Below are 21,890 nucleotides of genomic sequence, written 5' to 3' on the forward strand. Positions count from 1 at the left end.
ATCATTAAAATATTGTCTGTCTTATACACTAAACTGAAAGGTGACATTCTAGCTGATAATAGACATGGTCTCCCAGAGTCACCTTGAGTTGCTAGCACGTGGATTGCATATTTATTATTTATGTGAATTTCTTTCAATGAGAATGTTTCTGTAAGCACCACTATATCATATTCAGAGAATTTATCGCAAGGTAATGCACCAAGTACACCTGCCAACCCTTCTATGTTCCATATTAAACATTTAATATCAGTTCCTAGTTAAATCTATAGGGGCTGTTCATGAATGAATGGCAGCACAACAGGTTGAATAACCAGACGGACGCACAAATCTGCAGTGAGAGTGAGTGGGATAACCACGAGAGTGTTCCTGCTGTCATAGGAAATTGCTTCCCAGACCAGAACTCCCGGTGTAGGTCCAGTGTGTCGACGCCGCAGACAGGTGGACTGTGGGCGTTCACCTGGCCTCCTCCTAACCAACACACGGCCATTACTGGCACCATAGTAGAGCAGGCTTGCATCAAAAAACACAACGGACCTCCACTCCATCATCCAATGAGCTCTCGCTTGACACCACTGAAGTCGCAGACGGCGGTGGTTTGGGGTAAGTGGAATGCACGCCGCGGGGCGTCTGGCTCGGAACTGTCCTTCAAGTAACCGATTTCGAACAGTTCGTTGTGTCACTCTGGTGCCAACTGCCGCTCGAATTGCTGCTGCAGACGCAGTCCGCTGCGCCACAGCCATACGCCCAATACGGAGGTCCACCCTCTCGGTGGTGCCACTGGGACGTCCGGAACCCCGTCTTCTTGCGAGCGTACGTTCTTGTGACCACTGCCGCCAGCACGCATGCACAGTGAAGACATTCCTGCCAAGTCGTTCTGCAATAGCTCTGAAGTAAAATCCACCAGTGGCGGCTGGTGGTTTAAAAGTTCAGTGGTGCACAATTTTTACCAATTATATAATATGATTACAGGCTAATTTTCAAATCTAGATACCTCAACAATACTTTTTTATTATTAAAAATAAAACAAACATTTTACATTTCTATTTTCAGGAATATTACTATAACGCATTAACATTTTTTTTTTCATTTAAAAACTCTTTTACCATCCTGAAATGAAACACTCTGAGGTAGCCTAATTCCGGTATTGAAAAAATATTCGTTTGTAATGTATCTGGTTTCGAAATTAAACGTCGTGTGGGCCTTCCCATTCGTTTCACCTCGAATTGTTCCTCGGCAGTCCGTTGCGGAAACGGCCTAGACATTAAAGACTGCACCGAATTCATGATCTGGCAAAATACCACTAATTGATAAAAACGCATAATAATAAAAAACACACATGCTGACACGAATGTTTACACAATGAAATCAATAAGCTACTTAGCTTGTACGTACATAACAAAGCTCACGACTATACTGAAAGAAATGGCGGTGTTTATTATCAAATTTAGAGACATTAGCTATATATCCGATGCGTCGCTCTAGCCAGGACGAATAGCTCTAGCTAGCTCCTTACGGAGCGCAGCGAGGGATCCAACCGGCCGAGATCCAGCAGATGAACTTCCATCCGGTGTCGCCAGATGACACTCCTGTTCTATAACAGAATCTCACATTGAGCAGCAACGGTCTCTAGCGACTTACGGTCTCTAGCGACTTCGCTAGTAGTTGGTTACGTAGGAGCGCGGCCGATTTGATGCGTCGCTCTAGGTAGTTCCTTAGCGCAGCGAGGGATCCAGTCGGCCGTGGTAGGAGGAGCCAGGTTGATAAACCTCCATTTAAGCAATGTATAAGAAGCCACGCCTATCTTTTCCTCTCCCCACGCACCCCTCTAGCAGCCCAAAAGCACACTTCTAGCAGCCCCGCGCACCCCTTGAGCAGCCCAAGTTTCATCCTACCTCAGGTTGACTTCCCGCTGCAAACTTTTCGGCTCCTGCAGTGAACATCTAAGAGTACCGGCTTGTAAAGTACCCTGTAGTCAATATTTGCTCTTTCAAGATCTTGAAAGGTTTGTCTTGTTGAAAGAAAATACAGTAGTTGTGTAATCTAAATGATAAAACGTTACCTAAAATAAACAAAAATTTAATGGGGGTAGCGCAAACCTGCAACCTTATGGAGAAACCGCCCCTGAAATCCACCTTCACGTAGCCCTATTATACGGCCTCGTTCAACTGCAGTGAACTGTTATACTGGCCTTTTCGTCGTCGTAAAGGCATTCTTGACCCACTCACAGTCTGTCCAATCTCACAGGTAAGTAACACTCTCATAGCACAGCCCGTATTTAAAGCAAACCTGGTGTGCAACGGCATGGAGCCGCTACTAGCGCCACGCTAATGCGATTTGCGGGAAATCTGAATCAACGTAATTTTTCGTACGTATAAATACGCCTACCAACGTTCCTTTATGTAGCACAATCTCTTCTTGGTGTTTTGATTATTTTTTTTCCGCCAGTGTATACTGTACACCTCATTACAATTATTGAAAGTTCTGTATTGAAAATCCTTCAGGCAAGCAACTCAATGTTGAAAACATCCTAGGGATATGAACTACAAATATTCGGTAAATAAAATACAATGAAGTATGATGATATATTCTTTATTCCTAAAGATTACAATCCTTTTCTTAATCATCGTTATCTGGTCGATTAGATTAGCAATTTGCCTTTTTCTACCACTACGAGCGCTAATGTGAGTCAATGCAGAGTTTCATTTATAAGCCTTTAAAACTACATTCGGTGTGGTCATTTGAAAACAAAAATCAAGAAACGTCTGAGAGTACTGAACCCAAACACATTACAGAAATAATTACGGTATGTAAATAAGTTAATTCGGCCAGAATTTGAATTTAGAGAAAAAGAAAACTAATAAAGAAACAAGCGATTTTGGGCTGTTTTTCCGGAACTGCATTTAGACCGGAGACGATTTTCGAAATTTGATTTTTGTTTACTTTGATAGAACTATCCAAGGCTCACAATTTGAAACTTTTCCGGGCCTCTAGTCCTTCAACTTTCGGCACAATTGAGGAAATTGCTTGATTTTACGTTTACCGAGCTCGATAGCTGCAGTCGCTTAAGTGCGGCCAGTATTCGGGAGATAGTGGGTTCGAACTCCACTGTCGACAGCCCTGAAAATGGTTTTCCGTGGTTTCCCATTTTCACACCAGGCAAATGCTGGGGCTATACCTTACTTAAGGCCACGGCCGCTTCCTTCCAAGTCTTAGCCCTGTCCTGTCCTGTCCTGTCCCATCGTCGCCGTAAGACCTATCTGTGTCGGTGCAACGTAAAGCCAATAGCAAAAAAGAAAGTTTTTCGTAGTATAGGGACCCCTACTTTGTTTGCTAAGAAATGTTTTCAACATTAAAATAACATGAGCTCTGGACCAATAGTACGAGTACCGGTATTAAATTATGGCTACGTCCAGTTAAATCTTGCATGACGTCATTTCGAGAATCGATTAACAAAACTAAAGCAAAGAAATACACAAGAGCTAGACATATACTGCTAATAATAAGAGTTGGTGTGTGACATTTCTTAGAGGGAGGTCCGTTTACTGCCTGCCGAGGCGGGATAAAGGGAGTGGCTGTGTGGTTGCCATGGAAACGAGGGTGGGGCGACTGCGGTTGCCATGGAGATAAAACTTCAGGGCATCTCGTCTTGCTGGGAGTTGCCAAACCTGTCACTGTCACTGATAAGAACCTGATTGTTTGTGTAAGAGTGATCGCAAATGGGACGACACCGCCTGGCCAGGTAGTCTACAACAGATCACAGCGGTCAGAATGAAGGAGGGAACAAGTGAGCCGAAAGCGAGGGGTAAGAGCATGTAGAAAGGAATGCTGGAATGAGGCAACATCGTGAAATGGCACGTGCAGTGCTCCTCCCTCCAACCTTACCTGTCAGACGCCAACTTTAGTTAAGTCTACATTTTACGAAATACATAACATAAGACAGGATAAAGCGCAGTGTCCCAGTAAATGAAGTCGTGTGCGAAGTATTATGTATTAACGTTTTAATAATAACATTTATGGATAATATCCTACTCTTGTTTTATTATGATCTTCTATTTAAGATACAAGACAAGTCAAAAATCTCATGACTCAACAGCCCCGAAGGGCCATGGCCTACCCCAGTTTAACTTCTTACAACGCTCCTTCTGGTTAGTCCACACCAAAGTTAATAAACAATGTTAACGAAACAAAGTTAATACACAATGTTAACGAAAATATTTCTCAAGATGTTAATAAACTTTTCTTGACAAACCTCTTTAACACCACACCAAAATATCTGTTTGTGAGGTTACAATGGATAGGGTCAAGAAGAAGAAAATACCTACAACTGCAGCTTTCATTTTAATGAGTGCAATTAGAGAAAAGCGCAGACGCAGAGCGTGGCAAGAAAAGTATTGGAAAAGCGTTTAGGATAAGTTTGGTGAGGACACTTAGGCGTAGGCCTATGTCAGAACTTTTAATTCATGATGCAGCAGGCTTTCAAAACTTTCTGAGAATGTCCCTACAAGATTTTTAGTTCTTGATGACAGTAATTGGGCCTGAAATTGCAAGAAATGATACAAATTATCGGAATGTCATCTCCATTAATGTTAGGCTAAGTATAACTTGAAGATTCCTAGCGACTTGTGACTCTTACACTTCACTTATGTATTTGTATGGTGTATACGAATTGCTTGCGATTCGACAGTCGATTTCCAAAAATAAAAAAAGTACTGTACCGGTATTGTATTCCGCTCTACGAATTTGCGTGTTCTAATTGCGTCTTTGCGCATGTGCGAACCGAAATGTTAATGAAAAGCTTCATTCACGAAAGTTAAAGAAATTTTGTTTATCAACATGCTCGAAAAGTTAATGAACACGCTATTTTGTTTATTAACAGACAAATGTTCATGAACATTGTTCATTAACAATGATTATTAACAAAGTTAACGAAAACATCTTGGTGTTAACCTGTACCTACCTTATTCACACTCACACCATAGGCAGCTCTCAATTTGGGAAAGGTCTATACAAGCCCTAATGGTTTCCAAGGCATAGGAGTGTTTCAATTTTAGGTCGTTTATGGTCCTTCCCCCCATGGATGTGAATGGTAGAATATATCCGTGGTATCCCCTGCCTGTCGTAAGAGCCGACTAAAAAGGAGCTCTAGGTCTCAACTTGGGAGCGTGAGTTGGCAACCTTGAGACCTCTAGCTGACCCTGGCACTGCTTCCACTTGGGCCAGGATTCTCACTTATCCTTCCCATCCAACTTCCCTTGATCAACTATTTTCCTCTTCTAATTCCGACAATATTAAGTTTGCATTTTCACACCCTTCATAGCCTTCTTTCTGAAACGTGCCAACTCCGCCGATTTAAGCGAGAGACTCCCGAATTTCGGTCCTTCCTCCCACTCTCCTGATCGCAGACACATATCCCAATTTTGAGAGCAGATTTCTGTATTTTTTGAAAATGCCAGGTTTTAAGTAGTTGGAGAGAATCGATTTTCAGTGCGCACTGGCAGGTCAGGTGCAATCAGCTGGCGGTGATCTTAAATATGAAAGAATCTCTAATGTAATGCTTTCTATTAGGGCCTATATCATTTCCACATAGCAGTGCAGACTGTGAGACTATTTTCTTTAGCTTATTTACAAGGATGAAAGCAGTTCAGATCAATGCTTCCTGAAAAGGAATTCTGGAAAAAAAATTTACCTTAAAATCTATTCAGCGAGGCAAGTGCTTTGACCAATATAATTTAGGGCAGAATTTTTTAAGAGGTCTAACGCAGTTCAATCAATCAATCAATCAATCAATCAATCAATCAATCAATCAATCAATACTGATCTGCATTTAGGGCAGTCACCCAGGTGCCAGATTCCCTATCTGTTGCTTTCCTAACCTTTTCCTAAATGATTTCAAAGAAATTGGAAATTTATTGAACATCTCCTTTGGTAAGTTATTCCAATCCCTAACTCCCCTTCCTATAAATTAATATTTGCCCCAGTTTGTCCTCTTGAATTCCAACTTTATCTTCATATTGTGATCTTTCCTACTTTTATAAACGCCATTCAAACTTATTCGTCTACTAATGTCATTCCACGCCATCTCTCCGCTGACAGCTCGGAACGTATTGAACAGGTGGACTTAAAAAAATATTGTAATAATATTCGAGACATACGTCATCTTCAATGCGGAACCATAATGAGAATAGTTGCTTGTAACATACCACTTAGTCGAGCAGCTCTTCTTCTTTCTCTCAATTCTTCCCAACCCAAACATTGCAACATTTTTGTAACGCTACTCTTTTGTCGTGAGTCTTGTGTTCTATAGTTCATATAATATGCAGAATAAATAAATAAAGCAATAAATAAATAAATATATAATTAAATAAATAAATAAGAGAAATGATGCAACAGAGAAGTATAATGTTTTAAATATTCTTAAACTGATTGCGATATGCTGCAGTCTCTTGATTTTTTACTTTTCAAAATTGGCATATCTGCCTTCTCTTTCTCTTGCCAATACCTTCATTTTCTCAAGGATCACACCTCTTCCATTTTTTTCCCCCTATGTCTAGTGTTAAGAGAGGTTGGTTGGTTATCCATTTTTATTTCCTCTTAAAACAATAAACACCACCACCACCATGTCTATCTTTTACCAATACCTTTGTTTTCCAAAGTGTCAGACTACTATCTTCAATGATTAAGGTTAGGTGGAGATAGTTAATTCATTTTTAAAACAGTGTTGCTATGCCACCACATCCAGCAACACTATGTATCTATATTCCATCACTCTTACTATCCTTTTGTTATGTTCTCAACAAACATTTCATGTTCCAGGTGGGTGTTGCAGTGGTTCTACTCAGCTTCACAGCATGTTCGACAGAAGTTCGTATGAAGAGAGAGCCACCAGGTTACCACTACAGCCCTCCTCCGAAAGCAAGTTATGGACCTCCACGACCTAGTTACGGCCCGCCACCCAAACCAGTCTACGGACCACCTAAACCCATGTATGGACCTCCTCCAAAACCAATGTATGGGCCTCCAAAACCAGTATATGGACCCCCACCCAAGCCAATGTATGGACCTCCAAAACCAACATACGGTCCTCCACCAAAGCCATCCTATGGACCTCCACCAAAGCCATCTTATGGACCCCCACCAAAACCCGCCTATGGTCCCCCAAAACCTTCATATGGACCACCACCAAAACCTTCCTATGGTCCCCCACCAAAACCTTCATATGGCCCCCCTAAAGGAAGTTATGGTCCACCACCTAAACCCTCGTATGGAGTTCCAAGTTTGAGTTACGGACCACCATCTACAAGTTATGGAGTCCCAAGCAAGCCATCCAGTTCTTATGGTCCACCTTCTACAAGTTATGGGGTTCCAAGCAAGCCATCGCATTCATATGGAGCACCACCATCAACAAGTTACGGCGTACCAAGCACGCCATCACATTCATACGGTGCCCCACCATCCACAAGTTACGGCGTACCAAGCACGCCATCACATTCATACGGTGCCCCACCATCCACTAGTTATGGGGTGCCAAGCATACCATCCCATTCATATGGTGCACCAAGCAAATCTTCAAACTCATACGGTGCTCCTCCATCAACAAGTTATGGTGTGCCAAGCAAACCATCACCATCCTACAGTGCACCTCCATCAACTAGCTATGGTGTACCAAGCAAACCATCATCCTCATACGGTGCCCCACCATCAACAGGTTATGGTGCTCCAAGTAAACCTTCATCATCATATGGAGCACCATCATCTGGCGGCTATCCAGCAGCTAGTAAGCCATCGTCTTCATACGGAGCTCCACCTTCTTCAAGTTATGGGGCACCAAGTAAGCCGTCCAGTTCTTATGGAGCGCCAGATACTTCTTACGATGGTCCTGAACAATCTATATCATTCACACTGCCTTCAACATCATTCCAAGTACCATCTAACTCCCATGGATCATCTAGTAGTTCATATGATGCACCATCCAGTTCATATGGAGCACCAAGTAATTCACATGATGCACCATCCAGTTCATATGGAGCTCCTTCAAGTTCGTATGATGCACCTAAAGGACCATCGTCTTCATATGGAACACCATCTTCATCATTTGGAGACCACTCAAGTTCATTTAGTTCATTTGGATCCAGTTACGACGGACCGTCCTTTGGAGACTCCTTTTCACAGTTCGGCGATTCATTTGAATCTTACAACTCGCCTTCAGATTCTTACAGTGCTCCACCAGTTAATTCTTATGGAGAACCTGTGGATCAATATAGGGCCTCATCTTCAGTATCAGACTCCTATGCAGCACCAACAAGAAACTCACATGCTGTTCTTGATGCTGAGCCTTCTGCATCTGATCATTATTCTGTTCCAGCAAGTCTGTCTGCTAGTTCCTCATTCCAAGCTCCACCTCAGTCATTTGGATTCCAGCCTGTTGAGACAGAATCCAAGAAAAAAGGAAACCAACCACAAGTGAAAGAGGATGTTAATGACCACAGATTTTCAGCTTCGCAGGCTAATGACTACTTTCCTGCCTCACCAACGGACTATTCCTCACAATCTACATCCAACAGTGTCATCAAATTTGGGAATTCTGAGACACTATCTCCAAATTATTACGAATCACTCGCAGAATCATTTGGAAAGCGACTCAAATCTACTGATCCATTTGCATCTTCCCAAGAGACTGTACACAAAGCATATTCTAGAACTTCAGCTGAGGCCCTGGAGGAGAGTGGTCAACAGACAAGCAAAAGACAGGTAAAATTCCCCAAGGACAATTCAGACATTCCACAATCAAATCAGCAGTGGGAATCCCACACAGGCAAAAAAAGTTCTCACAGCAATTCCAGCACTCGAACACAGCAAAGATAGTGCATTAAGTGAAGACTTGTTCACGGTTCAGTTCCTTCAAAAGACATTCTAAATTGGAGGATTTTTCCAAACAATAAATGCATAGGCCTACTGATAAAATGTCTTAAACAGACTATTAGACTCCTGGGTGAAATCTACGCTGAACAGGTGGGTTGTTTCATGTAAGCAGTAGCTTTACACACAAGAGAAGCTACTGGTAAGAAACTATGTCTAAATAATTCTGAAAAGGAAACAAATACTAAAAAACCCTCTGGTCAAATTGTATAATTCTTTCCATGTTAAAGGCTGAAAAGACTGAAGATTTAAAACAAATTCTGTTTATACTATGCTGAAGCAATCAGATGAGAGTAAAATTGGAGTCTATGTGAGTGTAGGTATATAAAAAGTGTAACAGAAATGTATGACAAAATTTATCTCATGTAGGGAAGGAAAAGAAGTTATATCAATACAGGTCTGGAAATGCTTTATTTCCAAATTATCTAACAGTCATTAAGATCTTTGTGTTTATTTGTTGACTTTAAATATAAGAAATTATTATGTTATGTGTATCTGTCTTGGCTGAAATGAATAACGCTGCAGCAACTCTCCGAGAGTTAACTGTGGAGTCCACCCCACATTATCTACAACATCGAGAGTATCAAAACAAATTCAGAACCTGATGTTACAAAATGCTAAATTCTAAGGTAAGGAATGGACGTTCTGAATATTTAATTTAAGGAATGTCAACAAAATGCATCATAATTCGATGAAAAGCCTGCATTGGAATACACTAAATAATTCGGAACACCAGTATCACTGAACCTATATTGATATAACCTACCCCTTTTCTCTGCATGAAGAATCAATTCAATAAATTTTGTCCCCTTTTTAGTTACATCATATAGACAGTCACCAAGCAGAAATTGCAAACATAAAATATTTGATAAATAATTTAACTAGAATGTAGATTTAATAATTTTACAAACTGGGACTGATTATGTGTCTTACTTCTCTTAAGGTAGTAAAGAATGGTCAAGAATAGTACACAACAAAAATAATCACTAACCAGTCAAATTGTTTTTGAAGCAATCAAGGACAGTGTTCTTTCAACAGTTAAGAGAAGAAGAAGAAGAAGAAGAAGAAGAAGAAGAAGAAGAAGAAGAAGAAGAAGAAGAAGAAGAAGAAGAAGAAGAAGAAGCATTACTGTACAGTATTTACACTTGTCAAAAAAGTTTTTCTTTTCCTAGAGGTTTAACCTCACACTAACACAGTGCGAAAAAGGGAAACCATGGAAAACCATCTTCAGGGTTGCTGACTGTGTGATTTGAATCCACCATCAAAAAAAGTTAAGCATATACCAAATTCTGTTGTGCTGAGGTTGAACTGATATCACCTTATTTAATGTGAAACTCCAAATAGTGATTTTTTCTAAATTCACTACCAAGGAAGTCAAATTTTAGGTATGATTATACTGAGTAAAAAAAAAAAAGTCAGAAGATGGGTTTTGATCCTATACAGACCATTCAATACTGGAACTAATTTAATGATACAAAAAAGATAGGGACACTAAATTTTTATACTAATTTCAGAGCAAAAAAATCAAACCCTTTTCTTATCTGCGTACAGTGGTGTAATTAATTTTTATACTGGACAAGTGTTTTTGATGAAAATGGGTAATTTAAAAATATTAACATGCCAAATGCACCTTCAACAAGCTGCAGCGACTTGCCAGCCAAGACGCTAACGTCGCAGTGTAAACGTAAGCAATAACTCCTTGTTGTCAGAAGCTATAAATTTCCTCGAAGTATATGCCTGCATGAAATTCCACATTATACACTCTATGGTACATACCGTATTTACGCGAATAATCCCTGCACCCTAACTTTAGGAAGGCTGAGTTTGAAAATATGCCAACATTGACTCAAATAAAATCCGCAACCCATTTTTGTGCCAGAATTTTTTTTTTTTTTAATGTGCGGGTATTATTCGCGTAAATACAGCAAGTTTGACGGCCTGTTATTTCTAAAACTCCTGCTTTCTGCAAAAGCACTTGTCCTGATTTTAAAAATAATTTAACTACTGAATGCAGATAAACAAGACATACTATTTTTGTCATATAAATTGGTACAGTTCAATTTCTTTTAAAAGAAAAATTGGTGTCCCTTCTGAGTGATTACTAATTTTTCAGAAAGCCATGTCCACTGTATTACAAGCCCTTTTCTTACCATTTACTTCAAAGAAAACAGAATGTTGATGTCTTTAACAGTACAGAAAATATTTAAGGTGAACATCTTCAGTGAATTATCTTGTATGATGATCAATATACTAAGTCTAGTAATCAGTGAAGTAAAGGGCACTTGTCGGAAATGGCATTCTTAAAGTATCTGTACTACATAACGAGGTGACAAAGAATAATAGATTACAGTTGATGTCCACATTGATGAAAAACTTTTCATACCACAAAGGTAATTTGAAGAATGAGTGGTATACAAAATCAATATTAAAGGGTAAAGTGTGATGCATCATGCTATAAAAAAATATACATGGAATTACTTTAACGAGAAGCTGATGAGAACGGTAAGTTATGCCAAAAATATGTATGGCATCAATAGTGAGAAGACACAAGCACATTTGAAAATCTTTTTTAAGCAGCTCTGCAGCATGTATTTATATATTATAAAAGTGTTTATTTTATGTAAATTAATAGTAAAGACTTTTAATATAAAAAAATAGTGTGTTTTCATAATTCTTTACCCTACCCTTTTCATCAGGATTGTAAGAAATGTTCTTTACTTCCTGGAAGATTCTGAACCACTTGGCTCAAAGAAAATCGTTAAGAATATTATTTGTCTAAGGCTGAGTGCCCATGAGGTGACATGATCAAGACTCATGCCATGCACAACACATCCATACCCATGTTACCAGCTAGCCGTGAGGATTCCTCATTTGTTTCTATCAATCACTAGGACAAATGGAAAAATGCATGAAGAGAAAAGAACAGGTTTAATACAAAATTCATTACTTCGATTTTAAACGTGCATACCCTCCTAGTCCGAGTAGCAAAAAAGAGCAGTGAATTCAGTTTGGTATATTGGAACCAGAACCTTAGTTTGTAAGTTGACAGGTGAACTTCCATACTCTCAATCGTTCTATGCTTTGTTAACAAATCACTGCAGCTACAGCCTGATAAGATCATAAAACTATGATGATTCTTTTTTTTTTTGCTAGTTGTTTTACGTCACACCGACAAAGATAGGTCTTATGGCGACGATGGGACAGGGAAGGGCTAGGAGTGGGAAGGAAGCGGCCGTGGCCTTAATTAAGGTACAGCCTCAGCATTTGCCTGGTGTGAAAATGGGAAACCATGGAAAACCATTTTCAGGGCTGCCGACAGTGGGGTTCGAAGATGATTCTTGTTTAAAGGGGTCTAACAGCTAGGTCATCAGCCCCTAAAGGTACGAGGTGCAACAAAATTAGAACTGCAAAATGTATCCACTGACTAGAATCTAAAACAAACTGTGATGAAAAATGGTCATGAAACAAAAACTATCAGTGGATGCTATTCACAAGTCTTAATTACTGGGATCATACGTATTATTTAATGGGGTCCAAAATCTAGGTCACTGGCCCCTCATAATGGTATTAATCACTAGGAAAGCAGAACCACGGTGTTCCTCCTACAGTGGTACAGATATTGTAGACCCACGGTATGTCGCACACAATGGTATCACTCGCAAGTAACACAAACTCATGATGTTTCGCATATACGGGCACGACTGAGCGCAGCACTCGGCACTTACTCTTGCTAGATACTTGTCTGTGCAACCGAGCGCCCCACCTTGGTGAAATACGCACGACGACCCTTCTCACAAACAATGCCCAGATCCCTAGTGTTCCTCGCGTAATGGTACTGCTCCTACGTAACGTAGACCTTGCAAGGCAGTACTAGTCGCAAGTAACGTTCGACCCATGGTGTTCCGCACGTAATGGTACTAATCACAAGTAGTCTCATGGTTCTAATATCATCCTTTCACCTCTTACGACAGGTAGGGGATACCGTGACTGGATTCTTCGTCTGCATCCCCCACCCACAGAGGTCGATCATAAAACAGAGAGAAGCTGTTGGGTAGCATTCTCAACATTTATCCTTTTGTCTCTTCTCTTTTCCTGTTTTTAACTAGACATCTACTTGTCCTACACATTCAAGATCAAGAATGAATATCTGTCAAGATGGCCACTCAAGGCGTTTTGAATCTTGCTCTGCTGATAAAGCTGGGAAGCGGAAATCGGCTCATCAGTTACACAAAGAAATTACCATAGAACCACTGGGAATGATGAAGGCAGAGAGCCAATCTATTTGAAATGGCAGTGGATGACAATGTAGAGCAGTGGTATGCAAAGTGGTTGGGGTGCGTCCTAAGACCGGAAGTTCATATGACTGTATGAACTTCATCTCATTTTTGCACAGTTATGGCTATGCTCAGATTCTCAGTACAGTTACACAGGCAAGAAGCTCTTCTACTTCTATTCAAAACTAATATACTTCCATAGTAACATGCTAACTTACTTAGAATTTCACAAGTGCTCACCAGAAAGGCTGGTAATTAGATCCTGCCAGCAGGAGTTTGGAGATTGCTGTGACACATCTCTGACCACAGCAATTACCCTTTCAGATCTGAACTTACCCCTGTGGTGCCAACTTGCACCCATTATAGCTTCATGACAATAAGCCACTTAACCTATTTTAGTGGTAAAAGGTATCGTCAAAATCACGGACAAGTGGCTAATTCACAGTCGTAAAAAGCGATCCCGCGGAAGTGTTCTGTGGAGTGCCTGTTCCCCCAGGAAAATACCTAATAAAGAACAAGTTGCAAATTTTTTTGTATGTTCACCTTCAGCTATTTCCGGTAAGGGTAATTACTCAATGAAAACAAAATTGTGCAAATCGTCGCTGCCAGGACAAAACCTTGTATGTGAAATAGTTTAGTTAGAATTTTGGCCGGTAAGGTTCTGTCATCTAAAGTGCAATATTGTGTGCATATTGTCAAGGCATTCTCGCTCTTCGTAATGTATGTGCTGCGGGTCAGTATATCTCCAAAAATATTATTACATAGGAGGTTTTGTCCCAGCAACGACGAAATATCAAAACTTATTCGCTAACATTCTTGTGAATAACAAGGATTTGGGGGATACATCCACTTCTTGTTAAACGTCTGATTTGTCATCCCCCCCCACCCTAAGGGCAATCCTGGAGAAAGTTACTACATAAGGCAGTCTATACTTACATTTCCCCTCCACCTACCCCTCACAAAAATACTTTCTGGCTACACCTCTGGTTCCATCATCATAATCATTTTTATTACGTAAGGAAGTAAACAACACATCATTTGAGCTAAAATTATGTGTATTCACCTACCGCTCATAATACAGATCGCAAGCTACAGTCAACACAACACAGCCACACATTTTATACCACATTCAAAAGGAAAAACTTACAACAAATTGATTGTATACAGCACAGACTAAGTTCAACTGATGCCAGATTGTGATTGTTGCAATCTAAGCAGTGCGAGCGGAAGCTGATGCTATCACTCCCGTGGTAGATCTTATCTAACAAGCCATGCGAGTATTGGGAAATATGCCTGTTGACAGCCGAACGATTTCTTGATGCGTCTTGAACCGATAACATACACTGACATAAAGGTTGAAGAAAATCAAGGAGATGTTGGGATAAATATGTCAGTTACTACTAGAATTACACCACCGTTAGACTTTTTTAACAGCACAAGCGATCGCGGGTTAAAGACTATTAATCCATCCATTATAATCTTCACTGGAAAGAGACCCTGTATTCAAGACATTATCAATTGTTGACCTGAATTTATGACAACAAGAGTTCCACCGAAAGTCTTAGAACACCAAGCGCCAAGGAAGTGAGCAAGAGACTTGAACTCTTCATAACAATGACGACAGAGGTTACTGCCCCAGTATCTCCCTAGTGTGGGCCTTGCAGCTGACATATTCACCATCATCTTTATACCTTCTCTCTATTCGTTGAAGGTTAGACCCTTGTGTTCGTAGATCCATCTATTGATGGAGTGTACTGTTCGAGAGGAAACAAGCAATGAAATATAGGCAGTTCTGGATAAACAGCATTTTTCCAAAACTTTTTCTGTAATAACATTCCTATGGACAGTACTTAAAGTGTTTAACCAAGCCTGCTATCGAACATTGGGTCGGTAGATGCAGAGTGGGTCTTGGCCCGTAAGTGGCCATAGCTGGTCCGTGGTCCAACAGCTCTGCACTCTGACCGGCCAACCGAGCAGAGGAGGGGTGGCCACGGCTCTACCGTGGTGGCTCTATGCCTCTGCATTCGGGAGACGGGACAGGGCTAGACCTCATGGCTGGCCCCAACCGTCGGCTGTCCTGAGAATGGTTTTCCGTAGTTTCCCATTCTCCTGCACTAAGGTGAATGCCGGAATAGTTCCTAGTACAGGCCATGGCCGCAAATACCCTCACCTTCTCCGAACATCTCCTGCACTGTCACAAATCTCCCGGTCTGAGAGACGGCATCACCATCTACGAGGCCTGCCTCCCCCTTCAGGGGAGGAATGAAAATATTTTAGTAGTGGTAGTCAAACACTGTAATACACCACACCTCAAATTCTCTGTTGAGTGAAAGTACCGTCTCAAAATGTAAGATTAATGTAAGATTACACAAACAGTGACTGTAAAGATAAATTATTATAGCACGCATATCATTTCACAGTCATATATGGATCACCCCAGCATTTGTGTATGCTTATGTGTTTGTAATCTGGAATTCCCAAGCAAAAGAGATGCAAGTCCATTTCTCTTCTTTCATTTCACAGTCAATAACCTTCTTCGTTACATGTACCCACTCTCTTTTGTCGATGCATATGAAAGGAACTCACACGCAATATAACTTGCAATATATAATGTAAGTTGAAAAACTAAGATAATTGTTCCACCTAGTCAATACTTTCAAATTTATTCACAATTCAAGATTTCAAAAACATCAGATTAAATATGACAGTACAGGTTTCGGTCTCATTAGGCCATCTTCAGCTGCACAGAAATAACACTGGATGTTTTTGCAATCTTGAATTGTGAATAAATTTGAATGTACTGGCTAGGTGGAAAAACGTAGTTCTTATACAACATAATAGTCAATACGGAACCATATCTGCCTGTCTGTCTGGTCATCACCCCAGAGACTGGTTGGATCTTCAAACAGCACCACCAAAGGTTATGCGGTTATAGGAAAAGTGAAAAAACCGATGGAACCAACCGGAACCACACGGCACGTTCCCGCAAATTCACTTCACTAACTGTACAATAAACAATTTGTATTTGAAATAAAGCTAAGTTATTATAATTGTCTATCAAAGCTTTGAAAATATATGACATTGTGAAGGCCTCTGATCCAGTCAAGGATAATCAATAACCCACCACATGCGCTCTGTGCCTGTTCAGTAAACTCAACTGTCAAGTGAAATCTCGATAGAAATGTATGAATATTTAAAAAATAGAGTTATAATTATCGTCGAGCTTAAACAGTCGTATGCAACTCGACTATAATGGTAATTAATACACTCGTATGGAAATTATAAAACTTGCTTCGATCGTTTTATAAACATGCTCTTTTCTTAATTATTGCCACTATAGACCTGTTGCATAATGTACTATTGCAGTTGCAACATCAATATCTTTCAATATGGAGATGGTAGACGGTTTTTCCACGTTTGTAGGATGCTAAATGGTTTTATTTTGTCACCTATTCAATACATATAAATTTTACATTTAGAAATTTATTATTAATTCTGCTTGAGACATGTTTTGCCCTTCATTGAGGGCATCATCAGTCAAATTACCTCCTCAAGAAAATTCAGGTACCTGATTAGTATTTAACATGCACAAATTAATACACATTACAATGGGAAAATTAAGTACAATCAATCAATCAATCAATCAATCAATCAATCAATCAATCAATCAATCAGTAAATACTGATCTCCATTTAGGGCAGTCGCCCAGGTGACAGATTCCCTATCTGTTGCTTTCCTAGCCTTTTCCTAAATGATTTCAAAGAAATTGGAAATTTATTGAACATCTCCCTTGGTAAGTTATTCCAATCCCTAACTCCCCTACTAATAAATGAATATTTGCCCCAGTTTGTCCTCTTGAATTCCAACTTTATCTTCATATTGTCATCTTCCCTACTTTTATAAACGCAATTCAAACTTATTCGTCTACTAATGTCATTCCACGCCATCTCTCCGCTCACAGCTCGGAACATACCACTTATGATATATATGTTGATTCCCATAGGGAATCTGAAACATTTGTCCCGAATGAGTAAATTTATAATACCAATATAAATGGTCCATTATTGGACATTATAAATTTTCCAGCTAACTCATTCTTGGTTGCCAGCGTTTCGCCCTCGTGTGCTAGGGTGGGCTCATCAGTTGGTACCTAGCACACCTACCAATACGCTAGCTAGTGCATATCGTGGAGGCCACTGCGTAGGCTACATGCAGCCACCGGCAGTGCCAATACACTAGAGACTTCGTCTCATTACCAAAAATTGATGCCTGCTTGGCCATCAGATGATATATATGTTGATTCCCATAGGGAATCTGAAACATTTGTCCCGAATGAGTAAATTTATAATACCAATATAAATGGTCCATTACTGGACATTATAAATTTTCCAGCTAACTCATTCTTGGTTGCCAGCGCCTCGCCCTCGTGTGCTAGGGTGGGCTCATCAGTTGGTACCTAGCACACCTACCAATACGCTAGCTAGTGCATATCGTGGAGGCCACTGCGTAGGCTACATGCAGCCACCGGCAGTGCCAATACAACTGATGAGCCCACCCTAGCACACGAGGGCGAAACGCTGGCAACCAAGAATGAGTTAGCTGGAAAATTTATAATGTCCAATAATGGACCATTTATATTGGTACATACCACTTAGTCGAGCAGCTCTTCTTCTTTCTCTCAATTCTTCCCAACCCAAACATTGCAACATTTTTGTAACGCTACTCTTTTGTCGGAAATCACCCAGAACAAATAGAGCTGCTTTTCTTTGGATTTTTTCCAGTTCTTGAATCAGGTAATCCTGGTGAGGGTCCCAAACACTGGAACCATACTCTAGTTGGGGTCTTACCAGAGACTTATATGCACTCTCCTTTACATCCTTACTACAACCACTAAACACCCTCATAATCATGTGTAGAGATCTGTACCCTTTATTTACAATCCCATTTATGTGATTACCCCAATGAAGATCTTTCCTTATATTAACACCTAGATACTTACAATGATCCCCAACAGGAACTTTCACCCCATCAACGCAGTAATTAAAACTGAGAGGACTTTTCCTATTTGTGAAACTCACAACCTGACTTTTAACCCCGTTTATCAACATACCATTGCCTGCTGTCCATCTCACAACATTTTCGAGGTCATGCTGCAGTTGCTCACAATCTTGTAATTTATTTATCACTCTATAGAGAATAAGATCATCCGCAAAAAGCCTTAACTCCGATTCCACTCCTTTACTCATATCATTTATATAATAAGAAAACATAAAGGTCCGATAATACTGCTTTGAGGTATTCTCCTCTTAATTATTACAGGGTCAGATAAAGCTTCACCTACTCTAATTCTCTGAGATCTATTTTCTAGAAATATAGCAACCCATTCAGTCGCTCTTTTGTCTAGTCCAATTGCACTCATTTTTGCCAGTAGTCTCCCATGATCCACCCTATCAAATGCTTAGACAGGTCAATCGCAATATAGTCCATTTGACCTCCAGAACCCAAGATATCTGCTATATCTTGCTGGAATCCTACAAGTTGAGCTTCAGTGGAATAACCTTTCCTAAAACCGAACTGCCTTCTATCGAACCAGTTATTAATTTCACAAACATGTCTAATATAATCAGAAAGAATGCCTTCCCAAAGCTTACATACAATGCATGTCAAACTTACTGGCCTGTAATTTTCAGCTTTATGTCTATCACCCTTTCCTTTATACACAGGGGCTAATATAGCAACTCTCCATTCATCTGGTATAGCTCCTCCAACCAAACAATAATCAAATAAGTACTTCAGATATGGTACTATATCCCAACCCATTGTCTTCAGCATATCCCCAGAAATCTGATCAATTCCAGCCGCTTTTCTAGCTTTCAACTTTTGTATCTTATTGTAAATGTCATTGTTATCATATGTAAATTTTAACACTTGTACAATGGTGATGGTTAAACAATGTAAGTTTAAAGAATAAGAAGTCGGCACCAATACTTAAAATTACTGGGTAATTACAGCAGAGTTCAGCAGTGATGCTCTGAAGAATAATTGATGCACTCATAGGAAATTATAAAGTTATAAAATTATTTACAGTATAACAGTCGGGGGGAAAGGGTATAGTGCTCGGCGTCAATGTTTTCAACAAAAATTACTGCCAATGGTTGGTAACTATACAGTAAATTTACATCATCCTATTGAACAGTTGAGAATTTACAGTTTATATACATATTTATAAGAGAGCAGCTTGGTGAGCAAGGATATAAAAAAAGTATATTCCCAAGTGTGTCCCGTTGCTTTAATCGTTGGAAGATGATTGTAGCAGTGACATATCAGAAATATGCAGAGTGGTTTAATCTTAGTTGATAATCACAGGGGGCAGGGAAAATATTCCATAGCCAAATGAGGTTCTATAGGCATCAAACAGAAAAGAAAAAAAACATTTAGCATCCTACATTCAGTATCTTCAATACGGACAACAATGATTTTTATCACTTGCATTTTTCCACGTTTACCATAGAATTTGATTTTACAAATGTCATTTTACCGAGAAAACCTCTATTATCAAAAGCTTCGAGTTTCAGCTCATACTGTGCCTTATATAAGTCAAATGGACGCCTTATATAAGTCAAATTATACCTCCTACCAGAAACTGACTCACTTTCTGTTAACTTCTGTGCTTGAATGCTGGATGCAATGTCATCAGAGAAATGGCGTGTAGAAAGGGATCTCTTGATTTCTGCAAGGCAAAATCCAATTCAAAGAATTCCAGCATGCAGTTTTTGAAGAAATGAATGCTGACTCCCTACCTTCTTGTTGATGAACGTTTTCCACTGAGGATCGCGGCAGTACACTTGGAAGTTGTCAAAGAAGGCTGGTCCTGCTTGGGTCTGGGGCAAGGTGGGTAGCTGTGAGGCCAAATTGAGCATTGGGTTCAGCTTCTCCAGCAACGCCTTTATCACGGGAATGAGGAACGAATAGTGTTCTTGATTGTTTGCTGCAAACAGAATTGAAAGCATGTGGGAATTCATGATTATTAATAATCTTGACCATAGTGGCCGGTATTGGATCCGTATTGACTTAATAACAGCAAATATGTAGTCAATACTACTTATTATTTACCTTTCACCTTAACATCTAGTACATGTTTCGAGAATATTTATGCATTCTCTTCCTCAGCTAGTGGATTAAAATTCAGTATACAATAAGAACTGATAAAATAGGGGGGCCCCCATTAAAAATTCAAAACTATGGCCATTACAGTGTAACATTTAAAAAATTTGGATGGTAAAAAACATGGAATTAAAATCCCATCTTGTCATGTACAAATAAAAACACAATATAGTAATGTCTGATTAAATATTGAGTAGAGCGTCTTATAGTGATATGAGTTCACAGTATCCTTGATATTGCAATGCTATCTTGCGAAGTTCAAATAAAGTTGGGTTAAGAATAAATGAAATTGCATTAAAACTTGAAGTCCTGCCGATATCCGCCGTTAACAGGTGTTAAAATAATGTCTATATGAATTAAAATATTGAACACAGTGTCGTACATTGATGTGAGTTTACAATGTCCTTGGAGTTCTAATACTATCTTGCGAAGTTCAATTGGATTTGTATAAGAATAAGTGAAGTTGCATTAAAACTAGAAGTCCTGGCATTATTTTCAGTTAATGGGTGTATTATGCAGCCAGGTTGAAATAAAGTTAAAATGGTCAGTATGTTGATGTAAATATTACGTGTGATGGGCATATGTTGAAGAGATGTGAAGGCAACTGTCGCTTTTAATCCACTAGCTGAGGAAGAGAATGCATAAATATTCTCGAAACATGTACTAGATGTTAAGGTGAAAGGTAAATAATAAATAGTATTGACTAGGCGGACCATCTACCAACATATTTGCTGGGAATTCATGGTCATGAATAAAGAAACCTTCACAAGTACGAAGAATGAGTTTTCCACCTAATCAATACTTCATTTTACAAAGTGTTTAGAATTATTTATATTAAAAAACAGTACCGGTTTTGACCTGTAAATATGTCATCATCAGCTGTTGGTAAACCTGCTTAATAGTGATTGTACATAATAAAACATTACAAAAAATTAATTAAACAAGAATGCCTTATTCTAATATAAAACTAATGTTAAGATATATACATATGGTACAATGAAGGGCTTTAGCTTGCTGGAATCCCATGAATGCCACATATTCCAGGAACTGTAAAGCTGAGAGGTTAAAAATAGGGTACAGTTCTTAGAGAATAAAGGGTCCTGAGGTTCTGGTGTAAACAATTCTGGACACTTTGTAAAATAAAGTATTGATTAGGTGGAAAACTCATCCTTCATACTTGTGTGCTCAAATTATCAATACGGACAATGAAGCTGATAGATTATAGTAAAGAAGCCTTGACAATAAAACTGAATTAATGGAAAAAAATGGGGAATTCAAAAAGGATCTGATCATGACATTCATAGATCTAACAAAGGCATAAAATAGTGTTCCCAGGCAGAAAGTTTGGGAAACCATGGTCAAAAAGGAGACTGGGTACACAAACTGTAGAAATGGTGCAAGCAATGTGCCTCAGCAGCGTACAGACTCCGGTTGGAAAGGCGGAATAGTTTAGAAATGAAACTAGACTAAGACAGGGGAGTGTGCTGTCACCTCTTCTGTTTTTAATGGTTTTGGATGAAATTGTAAATGAGACAA

At 39.5% G+C, this 21,890-nt stretch overlaps 2 protein-coding genes across 2 annotated transcripts in view; one reads left to right on the top strand and one right to left on the bottom strand.

Moving 5' to 3' along the window:
• LOC136884847 (uncharacterized) overlaps positions 1 to 9,972 on the top strand; it is a 52,943-nt gene extending 42,971 nt beyond the window's left edge. Inside the window, exon 2 of the mRNA XM_067157134.2 lies at positions 6,814 to 9,972. Within this exon, the coding sequence (XP_067013235.2) occupies positions 6,814 to 8,862 (2,049 nt within the window). The 3' untranslated portion in view covers positions 8,863 to 9,972. The remainder of the gene's footprint in view (positions 1 to 6,813) is intronic.
• LOC136885056 (neurobeachin-like protein 1) overlaps positions 1 to 21,890 on the bottom strand; it is a 398,107-nt gene that overhangs the window by 220,611 nt on the left and 155,606 nt on the right. Inside the window, exon 32 of the mRNA XM_067157452.2 lies at positions 19,991 to 20,178. Coding sequence (XP_067013553.2) covers positions 19,991 to 20,178 — 188 coding nt within the window. The remainder of the gene's footprint in view (positions 1 to 19,990; positions 20,179 to 21,890) is intronic.

Source organism: Anabrus simplex, chromosome 13, assembly GCF_040414725.1.
Source record: "Anabrus simplex isolate iqAnaSimp1 chromosome 13, ASM4041472v1, whole genome shotgun sequence".
In the NCBI taxonomy this organism is placed as follows: domain Eukaryota; kingdom Metazoa; phylum Arthropoda; class Insecta; order Orthoptera; family Tettigoniidae; genus Anabrus; species Anabrus simplex.